At 40.5% G+C, this 15,323-nt stretch overlaps 1 protein-coding gene across 2 annotated transcripts in view; it reads right to left on the bottom strand.

The window, feature by feature from the left end:
• Positions 1-15,323, bottom strand: part of ttf2 (transcription termination factor, RNA polymerase II) — a 76,047-nt gene that overhangs the window by 3,702 nt on the left and 57,022 nt on the right. For both annotated transcript variants that reach the window (XM_073045435.1, XM_073045434.1), the window contains exons 20-22: positions 13,457-13,610; positions 11,750-11,832; positions 9,024-9,098 (exon numbers count right to left, since the gene is read on the bottom strand). In XM_073045435.1, the coding sequence (XP_072901536.1) occupies positions 9,024-9,098; positions 11,750-11,832; positions 13,457-13,610 (312 nt within the window). The remainder of the gene's footprint in view (positions 1-9,023; positions 9,099-11,749; positions 11,833-13,456; positions 13,611-15,323) is intronic.

Below are 15,323 nucleotides of genomic sequence, written 5' to 3' on the forward strand. Positions count from 1 at the left end.
GATATTTTAGCGCAATATTATTATTAGTTATGGGTGAAATGGTATTGTAACGGTCAGTGTAACTTTACTCCGCTGCCGTCTGTAAGGAGTTTGCATGTTCTGCCTGTGACTGTGTGGGTTTCCTTATGGTGCTTCAGTTTCCTTCCACGTTCCAAAGATGTATGAGTTACAGTTAGTCTGTAAGTTGTGGGCATGCCATGTTGGAACTGGAACCATAGCGACACTTGAAAGCTGTCCTGCATACAACTTAAGAGTGACACAAATAACATATTTCACTGTATGTGTTGATGTACATGTTACAAAGCTTTTCTTTAATCTTTACTTGAGGCAGTGAAAACAAATTCAGTTACAATAGCAAGTCAGATGCATTTGAAGCCTGTTCAAACATATACTGACTCAGATAAAATGCCATATTCTCAGCAGTAATAGAACAGTATAGCACAGTACAGGCCCTTTGGCCCACAATGTTGTGCCGACCCTTAAACTCTGCCTCCCATATAACCCCCTCACCTTAAATTCCTGTCTAGTAGTGTAAATGTTTATTAGTTTGACCTGAAACACTTGTTTTCCCCCATAATAGATGATACCACAATCTAGTAAAGTATTCTGTACATGAACTCAACATTTTCAATAAAGTAAATGGATGAAATAAACCATTTCTACAAGGGCACATCAAAAATGTCCAATGTTACTTGTTTCTGTTCTGTCACCTAGTCAATGAAATTGTTTGTCATCTGTATCCATGACCAATATCCTTGGTTATAGTAAAAAATAATCCTAATATCTAACATTGACTGTTTATGGTAGTATGTTTCATATCTCAACCACTCTTTATTCAAATGGGTATCTCCTGTAATTTTAATGCAAAGTCAGTGACCTGAAATGTTAAACTGTTTCTATTTCCAAAGATGCTGCAGACCTGCTGATTGTTTCCACAGTTTTGTTTCCAGGATTTTCAGTTTTGATGTTGCTTCTTAAAGATCCCTGGTTGTAATTTTAAGGTTCCTCCCACCTTGTCCTGATCATCTGCATCAGTTGGAGGTTTGCTTAGCCTATCAATTTTTTAACATCTTAACAAACCTCCACCCCCACCATACCCCAACCAATTTGCTCTTTAAGTTCTTGTACCCAGGGAGCATAAGCCTAGTTTATGCACTTCTTGCACAGCTCTATCATTCCAGTGAATTTACACTGCATTCCTAACAAAATTCTATCAATAGCAAGTGTGCCTACAATTATATATTTAGAACTTTTAGCTTCTGGATGTACAGAGAATTATCCTACAAGTACTGGATCAAATTTGTAGCTGATTACAGTGTAGAGATATGTAATGATATGAAGATGTTCTATAGGTCAGTTGTGGAGAGCGCCCTCTTCTTTGTGGTGGCGTGTTGGGGAGGCAGCATTAAGAAGAGGGACGCCTCACGTCTTAATAAGCTGGTAAGGAAGGCGGGCTCTGTCGTGGGCAAAGTACTGGAGAGTATAACATCGGTAGCGGAGCGAAGGGCGCTGAGTAGGCTACGGTCAATTATGGAAAACCCTGAACATCCTCTACATAGCACCATCCAGAGACGGAGAAGCAGTTTCAGCGACAGGTTGCTATCGATGCAATGCTCCTCAGACAGGATGAAGAGATCAATACTCCCCAATGCCATTCGGCTTTACAGTTCAACCGCCAGGAGTAAGATATGTTAAAGTGCCGGGGTTAGGACTCAATGTATTTAAGTAAACTACTTAAGAACTTTTTAAAAGCTATTATTAATGCTTTTTGAGAGAGTGATTTAGATGCATATCATATTTTTACTGAGTTAGGTATTGTATGTAATTAGTTTTGCTACAACAAGTGTATGGGACATTGGAAAAACAATGTTGAATTTCCCCATGGGGATGAATAAAGTATCTATCTATCTATCTATCTAATATTGGTAACTTCACTGTTCAAGTTATCATTTAACTTTCTTTTTTACCTAAAATATTCTTGTACTTGGCTACATTGAAATTCATTACAATTCTGTTTGATTTTTTTTGTTTCCTCTTTGTAACCTTACCTTCCACATGCATATATGGTGCTTTACCGCACTACCAATAAATATAAATGGAGAAGCTGTTGTGATCCAGTGGTTGTTACTTCCTGCTATTTCACCATTGTTTAATGCCCTGTTAATCTCCTAAACTGCTTAATAATTTGCTCTTAATTCCATAGCTTTAGTAATAAATACCAACCCTTAATGTTGGTAATGCACATATAAAACACACCACAGACACTGGGCAGTTGTCACTTCATAAAGAGACTTGGGTTCATTAGACATGAACAATCTCAATGAATACACTGGCTATTTGGTTGGTTTGTGCCGTCCCCAAACCAGCTGGTAGATCTGCTTTTATAATTTCCTCATTTCTCTTATTTACAGATAATTGCTCATCATGGTTGAAAATTTTTTAACTAAGTCACTCAAACCAGATGAACTACACCAGTGATCCTCAACCACTGGGCTGCGGAGCTGTACTGGGTCACGGCCCGGTGGTTGGGGACCACTGAACTACACCCTAGGGTTCTGAAAGAGGTAGCATTAGAGATTGGGAAGACAGTAATAATGATCTTTCAAAAATCATTGTGCTCTGGCATGGTGCCAGAAGACTGGAAAATTGCAAATGTTACTCCACTCTTCAAGAAAGGAAGAAGACAGCAGAAAGGAAATTATTGACCAGTTAGCCTAACCTCAGTAGTTGGGAACATGTTGGAGTCAATTGTTAAGGATGAGATTATGGAGTACCAGATGACACAGGACAAGATAGGACAAAGTCAGCATCGTTTCCTTAAGGGAAAATCTTGCCTGATGAACCTGTTGGAATTCTTTGAGATTTCTAGTAGGATAGATAAAGGGGATACAGGGGATTTTGTATATTTTCACTATCAGAAGGCCTTTGACAAGGTGCCACACATGAGGCTGCTTAACAAGTTAAGAGCCCAGGGTATTACAGTAAAGCTACTGGCATGATTAGAGCATTGGCTGATTGGTAGGAGCTGTGAGTGGGAATAAAGGGATCCTTTTCTGCTTGGCTGCCAGTGACTAGAGGTGTTCTGCAGGTGTTGGTGTTGGGATCGCTTCTTTTTATACTGTATATTAATGATTTAGGTGACAGAATAGGTGGCTTTGTTGCCAAGTCTGCAGGTGGTACAAAGATTGGTGGAGGGGCAAGTAGTATCAGGAAACAGGCTGCAGAAGGACTTAAGACTAATTAGGAGAATGGGCAAGAAAGTGGCAAATGAAACGCAATGTTGGAAGATGCATGGTCATGCACTTTGATTGTAGAAATAAATGTGCAGACTATTTTCTAAACAGGGAGAAAATCCAAAAATCTGAGATGCAAAGGGACTTGGGGGAGTGCTTGTGCAGAACACCCTAGGGGTCAGCTTGCAGGAGGAGTTCATGGTGAGGAAGGCAAATGCAATGTTAGCATTCATTTCAAGAGCTCTAGAATACAAAAAGAGGGAAGTGGTATTGAGGCTTTTTAAGGCACTGGTAAGGTTTCTGCTTGAGAACTGTGAACAGTTTTAGGCTCCTCATCTAAGAACAGATTAACTGTCATTAGAGAGGGTCCAGAGGAGGTTCACAAGGATGATTCTGGGAATGTAAGGGTTAGCAACGAGGAACGTTTGATGGCTCTGGGTCTGTACTTGCTGGAAATTAGAAGGATGATGAAAGGGGGGGGGGGGGGGATCTCATTGAAACCTTTTGAATGTTGAAAGGCCTAGACAGAGTAGATGCAGAAAAGATATTTCCTATGGTGGGGGAGTCTAGGGCAAGAGGGCACAGCCTCAGGATAGAGAGGCATCCATTTAAAACAGAGCTGTGGAGGAATTTCTTTAACCAGAGGGTAGTGAATTTGTGGAGGCCAAGTCGTTTGGTGTACTTAAGGCAGAGCCTAATAGGTTCTTGATTGGACACGGCATCAAAGTTTAGGGAAGAAGGCCAGAAGTGGAGCTGAGGAAGTGAAAGAAGGATCAACCATGATTGAATGGTGGAGCAAACTTGATGGGCCAAATGGCTTAATTCTGCTCCTATGTCTTATGGTCTAATACATCTCTTCTTTCATAAACCATAAAGTAGTTGCGTTTTGCTACATTTGTTCCTATTTTTACTGAATCTGAATTCGTGATTCCCTGGATCTCTTCTGCTCCTGCTTGGACAACAGTAAGTAACAATTCAACAAGCTTATTCCTATTTTCATTTTCAATGTAACCAAATTGATTTAAGGATACCGCCTTTGCCTGTCTAACTTCCATGGTGTGTTAAGTTTCTTATCCCTCAAGGTCCTTTTCATATTCCTTTTTAAAATTACCATTTCATTTTTCCTTAACCTTTGCTTTACATTGCTTAGCCCCCTAGGTATACAGTTTGTTGATCGTTTACAGGCCTTATCAGTGTGTTGGGTTGCTCTGCAACTTTGGTCAACCGTGGCTATTCAATTTGGTCAGTACAGCTCTGCTCCCTGAAGGCGTACATACAGTTTCTGTGTTCAAAAATGAAAGTTTTTAATTATCTTGCTGTTTATCTGTAGTTTCACCAGACCTGTTTTGACATGTTGCCTCTCATTCCTTTAGAGTTAGCCTGAAAACATCAAAACCTGAATGGCCTTGATTTTTTAAAAAACTGAACATTTGAATAAACACTCCCTTCACTGTTAACAAAGTTATCATGAACAAAATTTAGTTAATTCCTCACTATCAGTGAAAGAAGAAATGCTAAATTGCTGTTATCTATACCATTCTGACTGCAAACTGAATTGTGGTGCTGAAGTATAGCAGGGAAGTATAAAATTGCACTTCATGCCCACAGTTTATGGTGTAAAATTGACTTTCACCCTTCCTCCGGAGATGATACAGGAATAGCTTTCCTTTTGATCTAAACTGTAATAGCTGCAAAGACTACCAGTAAGTATGCTTTTAGTTTTTGTTTTTTTTTTGGGGGGGGGGGGGGGAATGGTTTAAAATGTCCAAAACTTTGTACTTTAGGATTTTTAAAATATGTTGCATTTTAAATTTTAAAGCTTTGCTTCTACAGGTTTCATAAACACACACATTTTGATTGTTCTGGCTAAACCTGGCAGTCTTTGCAGCTATTACAGTTTAGACCAAAATGAAAGCTCTTCCTGTATCATTTCCTGAGGAAGGGTGTGAGTCAACTTTACACCATAAACTGTGGGCAATCTTTGACCTTGCTCATTAACAAGGCATTTTCACACACAGAACTGTAGCTCACTGGATTTTTTTTTGGCTCCATTCGCTGTAAACTCTAAATACTACTGTGTGTGAAAATTGCAGGAGATCAGCAGTTCTTGAGATACTCAAACCACCTCGTCTGGCACCAGCAATCATTCCATGGTCAAAGTCATATCGATCATATTTCTTCTCCATTCTGATGTTTGGTCCGAATGACCAGCGGCCATTCTACACATCGGAAGTTTGGAGAGGAGGCAACTTCAATCAAGTCCACTGCCTGAGGATACAAGGCAGGAGTAGGTTGCGACAACGTAACAGAGCTTTGACCAGTGGCCACTCAGCCTTTGGGATTGATTAGCAAGAGCACATTAAAGGAAGGCAAGGGTAAGCACAATGGCTATCGCCACAGCGGCCATCGTCTGAGTGGACAGAGTCAGAGTGGTGATCTTAAGGCTCTAGCTCTTCGAGGCTTCACTCAGAGAAAGCAAAGGAAAGAAAAGCTCAGGTTTATTTCCTTCTCTAGGATATTAGATGATGCAAGGCACAATAGTGAAATGCTTCTCTTGTAGGACATGGGAAGGCAGGGAGGCCTCCAGTGTTCCTGATGACAACAACTGTGAGAAGTGCATACAGCTGCAGTTTTAACAAACCACGTAAGTAAGGGAGGGTGAAGGGGTGATAGATAGGACATATAGAGAGGTAGTTACACCCAAGGTGCAGGACACAGGAAACTGGATAACAGTCAGGAAAGGGGTTAAGGAGCCAGTGCAGAGTACCCCTGTAGCCATTCCCCTCAACAACAGGTGTATCATTTTGGATACTGTTTGGGGGGGGGGGGGGAGGGTGACCTAACAGAGGAAAAGTCACAGTGGCTGGGTCTCTGGCACTGAGTTTACCTTTGTGACTCAGAAGACAGGGTGGGGGAAGAGGCATGTAGTGATCGGGGATTTGTTAGGGGAACTGATAGGTGGTTCTGTGGGAGAGAATGACATTCTCAGATGATTTGTTGCCTCCTGGATGCCAGGGTCCGGTATATCTTGGATTAAGCCCTCAGCGTTCTCCAGTGGGAGGAGAACAACCAGAAGTCGTGAACCATGTAGGTACCAATGATGGTTAGGATGAGTGATGTAGGAAGTTAGCTGCTAAGTTAAAGGGCAGGACCTCCAAGGTTGTGATCTCAGGATTGCTACCCATGCCACATGCTAGTGAGGCTAGAACAAGGAAGATCACAGGTATCCCCCCCTTTTTGAACGTTCGTTTTACGATAACTCGCTGTTACGAAAGACCTACATTAGTACCTGTTTTCATTAACCAAAGAGGATTTTCGCTTTTACGATAAAAAGACACCTGCTTTATATGTGTGTTTACCCCGAGAAAGACTACAATGACCGTGAAGCCTTGTGCGGGCAGTTGTTTGCACATGCGTGTACGTGCCGATTTTTTTTTTCTCCAAATCGATTTTGGCTCGCTGTCTTCCCGATTTTGCTAAGTGAAACTACACCGTAGCTACAATATTTCAGCTTTATATGGGGTGAATAATTATCATATCATTCCTGTTTTTACTATATGTTAGTGGCTTAGTGTGAAAAGCCAAAGAGAGGGCATATAATAGAGCAAGAATTAGTGGGAAGTTAGAGGACTGGGAAGCTTTTAAGAATAAACAGAAGGCAACTAAAAAAAAATCATTAAGGAGAAAAAGATGGAATATGAAAGTAAGCTAGCCAATAATACTAAAGAGGATACCAAAATGTTTCTCCAGATACATAAAGTGTAAAAGTCAGGGGTAGATATCAGACTGTTGGAAAATAATGCTGGAGAGGCAGTAATGGGGGACAGTGAAATAGTGGACAAACCGCATAAGTATTTTGCATCAGTCTTCACTGTGGAAGACACTAGCAGTACGGTGAGGAAAGTTTCAGGTGTCAGGGGGAATGAAGTGTGTGAAGTTACCAATGCTAGAGAGAAGGTTCTTGGGAAACTGAAAGGTCTGAAGGTGGATAAGTCAGCTGGACCAGATGATGTACACCCCAGAGTTCTGAAAGAGGTGGCTGAAGAGTTTGTGGAGGCATTAGTAATGATCTTTCAAGAATCACTAGATTCTGGAATGGTTCCTGAAGACTGGAAAATTGCAAATGTCACTTCACTCTTGAAGAAGGCAAAAGAAAGAAAACTATAGGTCAGTTAGTTTGACCCCAGTGGTTGGGAAGATGTTTGGAGTTGATTATTAAGGATGAAGTTTCAGGGTACTTGCAGGCACATGATAAGACAGGCCGTAGTCAGCATGGTTTCCTCACAGGAAAATCTTGCCTGAGAAATCTGTTGGAATTCTTTGGGAAAAAAACAAACAGGATAGATAAAGGAGAATCAGTGTATGTTGTGTACTTGGATTTTCAGAAGACCTTTGACAAGGTGCCACACATGAGGCTGCTTAACAAGCTACAAGCACATGGTATTATAGGAAAGATTCTAGCATAGATTAAGCAGTGGCTGATTGGCAGGAGCAAAGAGTGGGAATAAAGGGAGCCTTTTCTGGTTGGCTACCAGTAAGTAGTGGTGTTCCACAGGGGTCTGTATTGGGACAGGGACTTTTTACATTATATGTTAATGATTTTGATGATGGAATTGATGACAAGTTCACACATGATATGAAGATAAGTGGTAGGTAGTTTTGAGCAATGGAGAGGCTACAGAAGGACAGATTAGGAGAATGGGGAAAGAAATGGCAGATGGAATGCAGTGTGGTGGAAGAATTGAAAGGGTTGACTATTTACTAAATGGAAAGAAAATACAAAAATCTGAGGTGCAAAGGGACTTGGAAGTCCTTGTGAAGGATTTCCTAAAAGTTAATTTTCAAGTTGAGTGTGTGGTGGGGAAGGCAAATTGAAAGTTCATATTCATTTCAAGAGGACTAGAATATAACAGCAAGGATGTAATGTTGAGACTTCATAAAGCACTGGTGAGGCCTCACTTGGAGTACTGTGAGCAGTTTTGAGCCCCTTATCTTAGAAAGGATGTGATGAAATTGGAGAGGGTTCAAAGAAGGTTTGCAAAACTGATTCCAGAATTGAATAGCTTCTCATATGAAGAGCTTTGATGGCTCTGGGCCTATATTCACTGCAATTCAGAAGAATGAGCAGTGACCCCATTGAAACCTATCGAATGGTGAAAGGCCTTGATAGAATGAATGTGGAGAGGATGTTTCCTATGGTGGGAGTGTCTAAGACAAGAGCACACAGCCTCAGAATAGAGGGGCGTCCTTCTTGAAAGGAGCTAAGGAGGAATTTCTTTAGTGAGAGAGTGGTGAATCTATGTAATGCTGTGGAGGCAGAGGTTGATAGATACTTGATTGGTCAGGGCACGAAGGGATATGGGGAGGAGGCAGGAGATCGAGGTGGAGGGGAAAACTGGATCAGCCACGAATAAATGGTGGAGCAGACTTGATGTGCCAAATGGCCTAATTCTGCTCCTATATCTTATGGTCTGAACAGCAACTGAACCTCCTGAATCTGCATGCTTTTATGCACTGAGTTGCTGCCACATGATTGGCTGATTAGATATTTGCATTAACAAGCAGGTGTACCTAATAAAGTGGCCACTGAGTGTAGTAGGAAGAAGTTGTACCATATGGGCCAATGTAAGATCATTTATGTCCAGGACCAGATTCCTGCACTAGCAAGTGGTCCATTCAAATAGTAATGAACCACGTTTCTAAAATGCACCGGTTTTATACCAAGTTAATGTCTTTTTTACTATTCTTCTCATGCAATCCTTCAGAAATGATATTTGATATTTCAATTACCTGTGCACGGTGACAGCCTTTCGTTGCCCTACACGATAAATTCGATCTGATGCCTGCTCTTCCAGTGCAGGGTTCCTGAAAATAGGTAAAAATTCATAAATACAACTAATTATCTTGATTATAAAAGGAAATATAATGATTCAACATTTTGTTATCCATTACAGTTTTATATTTTAATCAGAATTTTATTTTTCTGTATGATACTTCAGATAAAAAGAAATTAACCACTAAAACATTTGGATGAGCGTTGCATAGAAATCAAAGAATATATCTTTGGTTTCATAAATAATTGCCAAGACATTATATACAAATCAAATTGCTGACTCAGATGCAACACACACAAAACGCTGGAGGAACTCAGCAGGTCAGGCAGTATCTATGGAAAAGAATGAACAGTTGACTTTTTGGGTCGAGACCCTTCATTAGGACTGAAAAGGAAAGGGAGAATCAGAATAAGATGGGGGAGGGGAGAAGCAGACACTGGCAGATGATAGGTTAAACTGGAAGAGGGGAAGGGGTGAAGTAAAGAGCTGGTAAGTTGAGCAGTGAAAGAAAGAAAGGGCTGGAGAAGGGGGAAGAAAGGGAAGGGGTTGGAGCACCAGACAGAGATGACAGGTAGGTAAGAAAAGATGGTATGAGAGGGAAACAAGAAAGGGTAATGGTGATGGAGAGGGGGTGTGCAATTACCAGAAGTTCAAGAAATCCATCTACATGCCATCAGGTTGGAGGCTACCCAGATGGAATACAAGGTGTTGCTCCTCCAACCTGAATGTGGCCTCATGCTGGCAGTAGAGGCGGCCGTGGACCGGCATGTCGGAATGGTAATGGGAAGTAAAATTGAAATGGGTGGCCACTGGGAAATCTCACTTTATATGGTGGACAGAGAGAAGGTTCTTGGCCTCAGCAACATACAGGTGACTCAGTTACATGGGTTAATTAACCAAATTCAGATAATCTTGGATTATCCTAGTTTGAAATACTGAGCCACAACTCAGTTAAGCAAAGTACAGAACAAACAAAAAAGAAATTACTAATTAGTAACAAGATGAGACAAAAGTAGCATTGTTTGATACTCAGAGCAAGGAGAGTCAGTCCTACAACGGAGAAACTGAGCCTTCAATCCACCACATCCGTGCCAACCATCACAATACTCATTATACCAATTCCATTTTCCAACACTTGACCTGTAGCCTTCTATGCCTTTGGTGACTCAAGTGCACTTTGGATACAAAAACGTAATGAGTGTCTCTGCTACTGCCACACTCCCTGGCAGCACATTTCAGATTCTAGCCCCACAATAGGTTAAAAGGTTTCTTCCTCAACCTCTTCAAGCCTTCTAACCATTAAGCCTATTCCCTCTGGCTTTAGCTATTCTGTTATGTTCCTCTATTCCCCCCACCCTTGCAAATTTGAATCCATGTTGTCCTGGAAATGATGGGCTCCAACCTTTTGGTATACTCTCTCATGTTGGAACTTGTCTAAAACCTTACCAAAGTCTATGTAAACTATGCCAGGTGCAGTACCCTATCAACACACTATCAAGTTTGTCAAACAAATAAATTTCCATTGCACAGAGCCATGCTATGTTGGATCATTTCTTGCCTTTCCAACTGTAGACTAATTTTATTCCTTAATAACTTTTCTACAACCATTATTATACTCAATTTCCTGTGATAACCAGGTTTATCTGTGCAGCTATTCTTAAACAAATGTACATATTCTTTCCTCCAAATATCTGATATATCATCTGTGGCCACTGAAGGTTTAAAATTTCTGCCAGATCCCTGACAATCTCCTCCCTTATTTCCCAGAGCTGAGTTACATCTCATTAGGCCATGGGGATTTGTCCACTTTTGTCTTCCTCCTTTTTTAATGTTCTCCTCTTCCTGAATTCTCCAACTACAGTGTCCTTTCCCTTACTGTGTATAGACAATTAAAACCTTACCCACAAACTGACTCCATGCACAGCTTACCCTTGGGCCCCATTCTTTCCTTGGTTACTTCCTTGCCCTTAAACATATGTCCAAACTGTTCTAAGACTAAGGAAATTCACATTTATATTTTGAGCTTACCCTTTTTTTTATCCCCCCCCCCCCCCCCGCCAGTAACTCTTCGACAATTTGGACCTCCCCTGAATTCAGCTGATCTTTATATTTTTTTATTTTAGAGATACAGCACGGAAACAGATCCATCTGACCCAACAAGTCCGCATTGCCCAATTATACCCATGTGATCATTTAACCTAATATAACCTGTACATCTTTGGAATGTGGGAGGAAAACAGAGCATCCACAGGAAATCTACATGGTCACGGGGAGAACAAACTCCTGCCATTTGCTTTTGTGTTCTTTATCCAACCCTGAATATAGCTTTAGCATCCAGAGTTCCTCGTGTTTGTTTCTTTGCCCCATCTTGCAGAAATCCTAATGCTAAATTACTTTCGAATGACTTCAGTTTGTCATGTGGACTTATTTCAAGTGGCTGTGCCCAGTTTACTTATCTGAGGTATTCTGACTTGTCTCCATCCTTACTAAAGAAGGAAGAGGAGAATGTGAAAATAAAAGTATTTAAGCAATGGAAAATCAATTGCACAAAAAAAAATCAAGCTGATACAATTTTATCAATAATTCAGTGCTTTCTGTACATGAGGAAAAGATATTCAACCTATCCCATCTTTAAAAATAATTGAAAGGTACAATAGCATGACTGCTAATCTTTAATCTTACCAGTGCATATCTAACAGGAAAAGGTTATTGCCTCCAATAAGATTCAAACCCACACCACCAGCACAGAGGGAGACCAACATGACCTGTGATAAGACAGAGGAACAACGGAGGTGTCACACACAAAACGCTGGAGAACTCAGCAGGCTAGTCAGCATTCTTGGAAAAGAGTAAACAAGCTCGGAGTTTCAAGCCGAGATGATTCATCAGGACTGTTTTCATGCATTTCACAAAGTAAAAATAAACGTGTCATTGTATTGATGGACTCATTTTTTTAATATATATCTCATACTTTTGTCCAATAAACACATTTATTTGGGCCAAGACCCTTGCCTAGGTTTCAGAAACCACACATTACAGTTGAAACTGATGAAAGAGAGGGATTATTTAAACAATGCATATACAAACTGTACCCAGCATCAATAGAATTCCAAGTCAGAGAAAATTGACACACTAAAACTAGGAAGGGCAATCAATAATCAAAATTCCTGATATAAATCATAAAATAAATTTTCTAAAATCCACTTTAATTTCAACATTTCAAAATGACAGTCCATGGAGTGAGTGCTGGCAATAAGCAAGCCTACCAAGGAAAAATAGGAGCAACAGTAGGCCATTTGGCTTTGCAAGCTTGCTTGATTCCCCATCTCAGTATTTTTCCCCCATTTCCTTCCCCATAAACCTTATTGCCTTTTGTCTGGAAATTGATCTATCTCCTCCATAAATATATTCAGAGATTTAGTATCCACTGCCTCCAGTGAGAGAATTGCATGGTTTAGATCTCTAAAGGAATTTCTCTTCATCTTAGTGATAAATATTTGTTTTATCCTGTACTCTGATGAGACTATGATCCTCTCCTAGATATCTTGACTAGGGTAACTACCCTCACTTTGTGGCTACCTGGCTCTGTCAGAATCATGTACATGTAAACAAGATCTTCTCTGATTCTTAAATGTAGTGGCGATATGCCTAGTTGACCAAATCACTCCACCAGTCTAGTGAATCTATGCAGCAAAACCTCAGGGATGTGCATAGTTTAGGTAAGGAGCCAAACATTCCAGAAACTGTCTCGCACCAAGGCATTTTTTAATAGCAAGGTATCATCTGTCCTGAATTCAAAACGTTTTACAATATTCAAAATCTTTTACAAAACATGTCAACTGTTGCCCTATATCTTGCTGCGCCTGAATGTTTGGTGGTAGATAAGGACACCCCATTTCTATGGCAATGTTTCCCAAACTGTCACCATTTACATAGTATTCTGCCTTCATCTTTATCCTTCTGAAGAGAATACTTATCCTGTGGTTATATTGTTTCTGCTGCCTTTTTGCCTGTTCATTCAATGTCTCTTTGTGCTTTCCTCGCAAGCATATTCACTAAACTTAAAAACATTGAATTTGGTTTTTGCATCCAAAATATTGATACATGGTGCTTAAAGCTGAGAAGCGAATTGATAGCTCAGGTACCACCACTGGTCACTGGAAAAGTCTCTTTCATTTTGTTATCAATACATCAGCAGATTATATTCCCATCATCCATGGCAACGTATTACTCTCAATGGCCTGTTCTTTAATTTTGCAATGGTTATGCTGGATTTTATCAAAGCCTTCTGAAAATCCACATCTAATCTGTAAAGAAAACCAAACGTGCAAGTACTACAAACTCAGATATTTCTCCCATCCAGACATTGCAATAGCACTCAGCTGGTACCTGAGGTCCTTTTGGGTTAATGTTGAATTCTTCTACCATGTCCATACGACACTTAGGAGTCACAGTACCATCCAGAGTAACATGGGTCAAGTTGATTTTATCCAAGTGGACTGCCACCACTTTCAGCATACTGGTCCACTGAGAAATTATTACACTGGGGGAGAATTGACTGACAATAGTTAAATGAACCAAAAATGCGAACTGTAACTATGAACGGGAAAGACTATTTTACAATGGACATTTTATAATCTTGGAAATGATGTTACATATCTTGTGGCCAGAGAAAAAAGCATGGAATTATAGTCAATCCTGTTTTACACAAAGACAGTTGAACAGATGTTCTTCTGTCCCTCACTTTGAGATACCTTTAAGTTCCTATTGGCAGTCTGAAGATTGAGACAGGATTAATAGGTGTACACCTGCAGTGAATTACATCGCCCTCTCTAAAGTTCGAATATCTCCGGATGCTTATTTAGAGCAAGATTCAAGATATTTTCCTTACACGGGTTAAGTTCTTTATTATCAGAAATACCCATTCTATTCACCATGCAGTTAACTTTGCGGTTGGGGGATGTGGGAGAGGGAAGTAGCAGTACCTTCCTTTTTCTCTAAGACAGCTTTTATAGTTTGTTAAGACTCACTTTTTAAAAGCTGGCCTTACTTACATAAATTCGTTGTGTAGCTAAGAAATTTAATGAAGAACCACAAGTAAATTCTGAAATGTGTAGACTCTCTTTGTGACAGGGTCCTGAATTACCCCTATGAACTGTGTTTTTGAAAAGAGAGAGAGAGTTGTTGTTCAACACCGGACATCTTGTTATTAAGGGAGAGAGAGAGAGACAAAGACTGCTCGGAGATGGTGCTATGGTTTCTCCACAAGCTTGTTTTGAATATACAAGGACACTGCCTGCTTGCGAGTTTTTGCAGAGAAAGAGCAACCAGCAACTCATAGGTCGCCATGGTGACTGAGGGCGGCGTTATTTGATGGACGGCTGGTGTTCAGCATGCTGAGATAAATAGGAGGTCCGCTGATGGACCTACAGACACATGGTTTTGGACACTGAATGAGCTTTGTAGTGCCCACAGAAAAGGTGGGTTTTGGAGGATCGATCAGTGGCTCTTGCGGTGTGAAAAGGGTGTGACCGGTGGGGAGTTCTTCGTGTGTCCAACCCTCGCCTGGGTTAATAATTCCACCACAGAAGAACTGTCCCCTTTGTTATGGTCACAGTCGGTGACTTCCAATGGATTTCGGAGGACAACGGGATGATCGACAGCGTCAGCTTAGATGAAGACTCAAGACTCTCTCTCTCTCCATCACTACTTGACTCAATACCACGAACTGAACTGAACTTCACCAAGTATCGTAAGACTGTATCCATTTACCCCTAGGCTTGAAGAAGCTTGCTTTTCCTATTTCTATATATATATAAAATCATTATTAACCTGTTTGATATATCTGCATTTATATTACTGTATTGCGTAGTTACTAATAAATATTATTAGTTTATAGTAATACCAGACTCCACTGTGTTTTCTATTTCTGCTGGTTCTTTAACCCGTCACGGTGCGTGTGACATCTTACTGTGACTCACTTCTGCATTAGTTCCCGTTCCCTAGTCTAGTTTATGATATCCTTGGACTTTAATAACGTCTGCACTGCTGTGGTGTTTTGTAGAAAAAAGGAGGCATGGTTGCACAATGGTCAGCACTGCTGCCTTAATTTCAGTGACCATGATTAAATTCTGACCTTGCCTGCTGCGTTGCTTTCATGTTCTCCTTGTGAGTGGCAGGTGCTCGGATTTCATTCTACACACAAAAACATGCTAGTAGTTGAAGTGGCTACTGTAACACTGACAGGAGGTAAATG

Source organism: Hemitrygon akajei, chromosome 5 (assembly GCF_048418815.1).
Source record: "Hemitrygon akajei chromosome 5, sHemAka1.3, whole genome shotgun sequence".
NCBI classification, from domain to species: Eukaryota; Metazoa; Chordata; class Chondrichthyes; order Myliobatiformes; family Dasyatidae; genus Hemitrygon; species Hemitrygon akajei.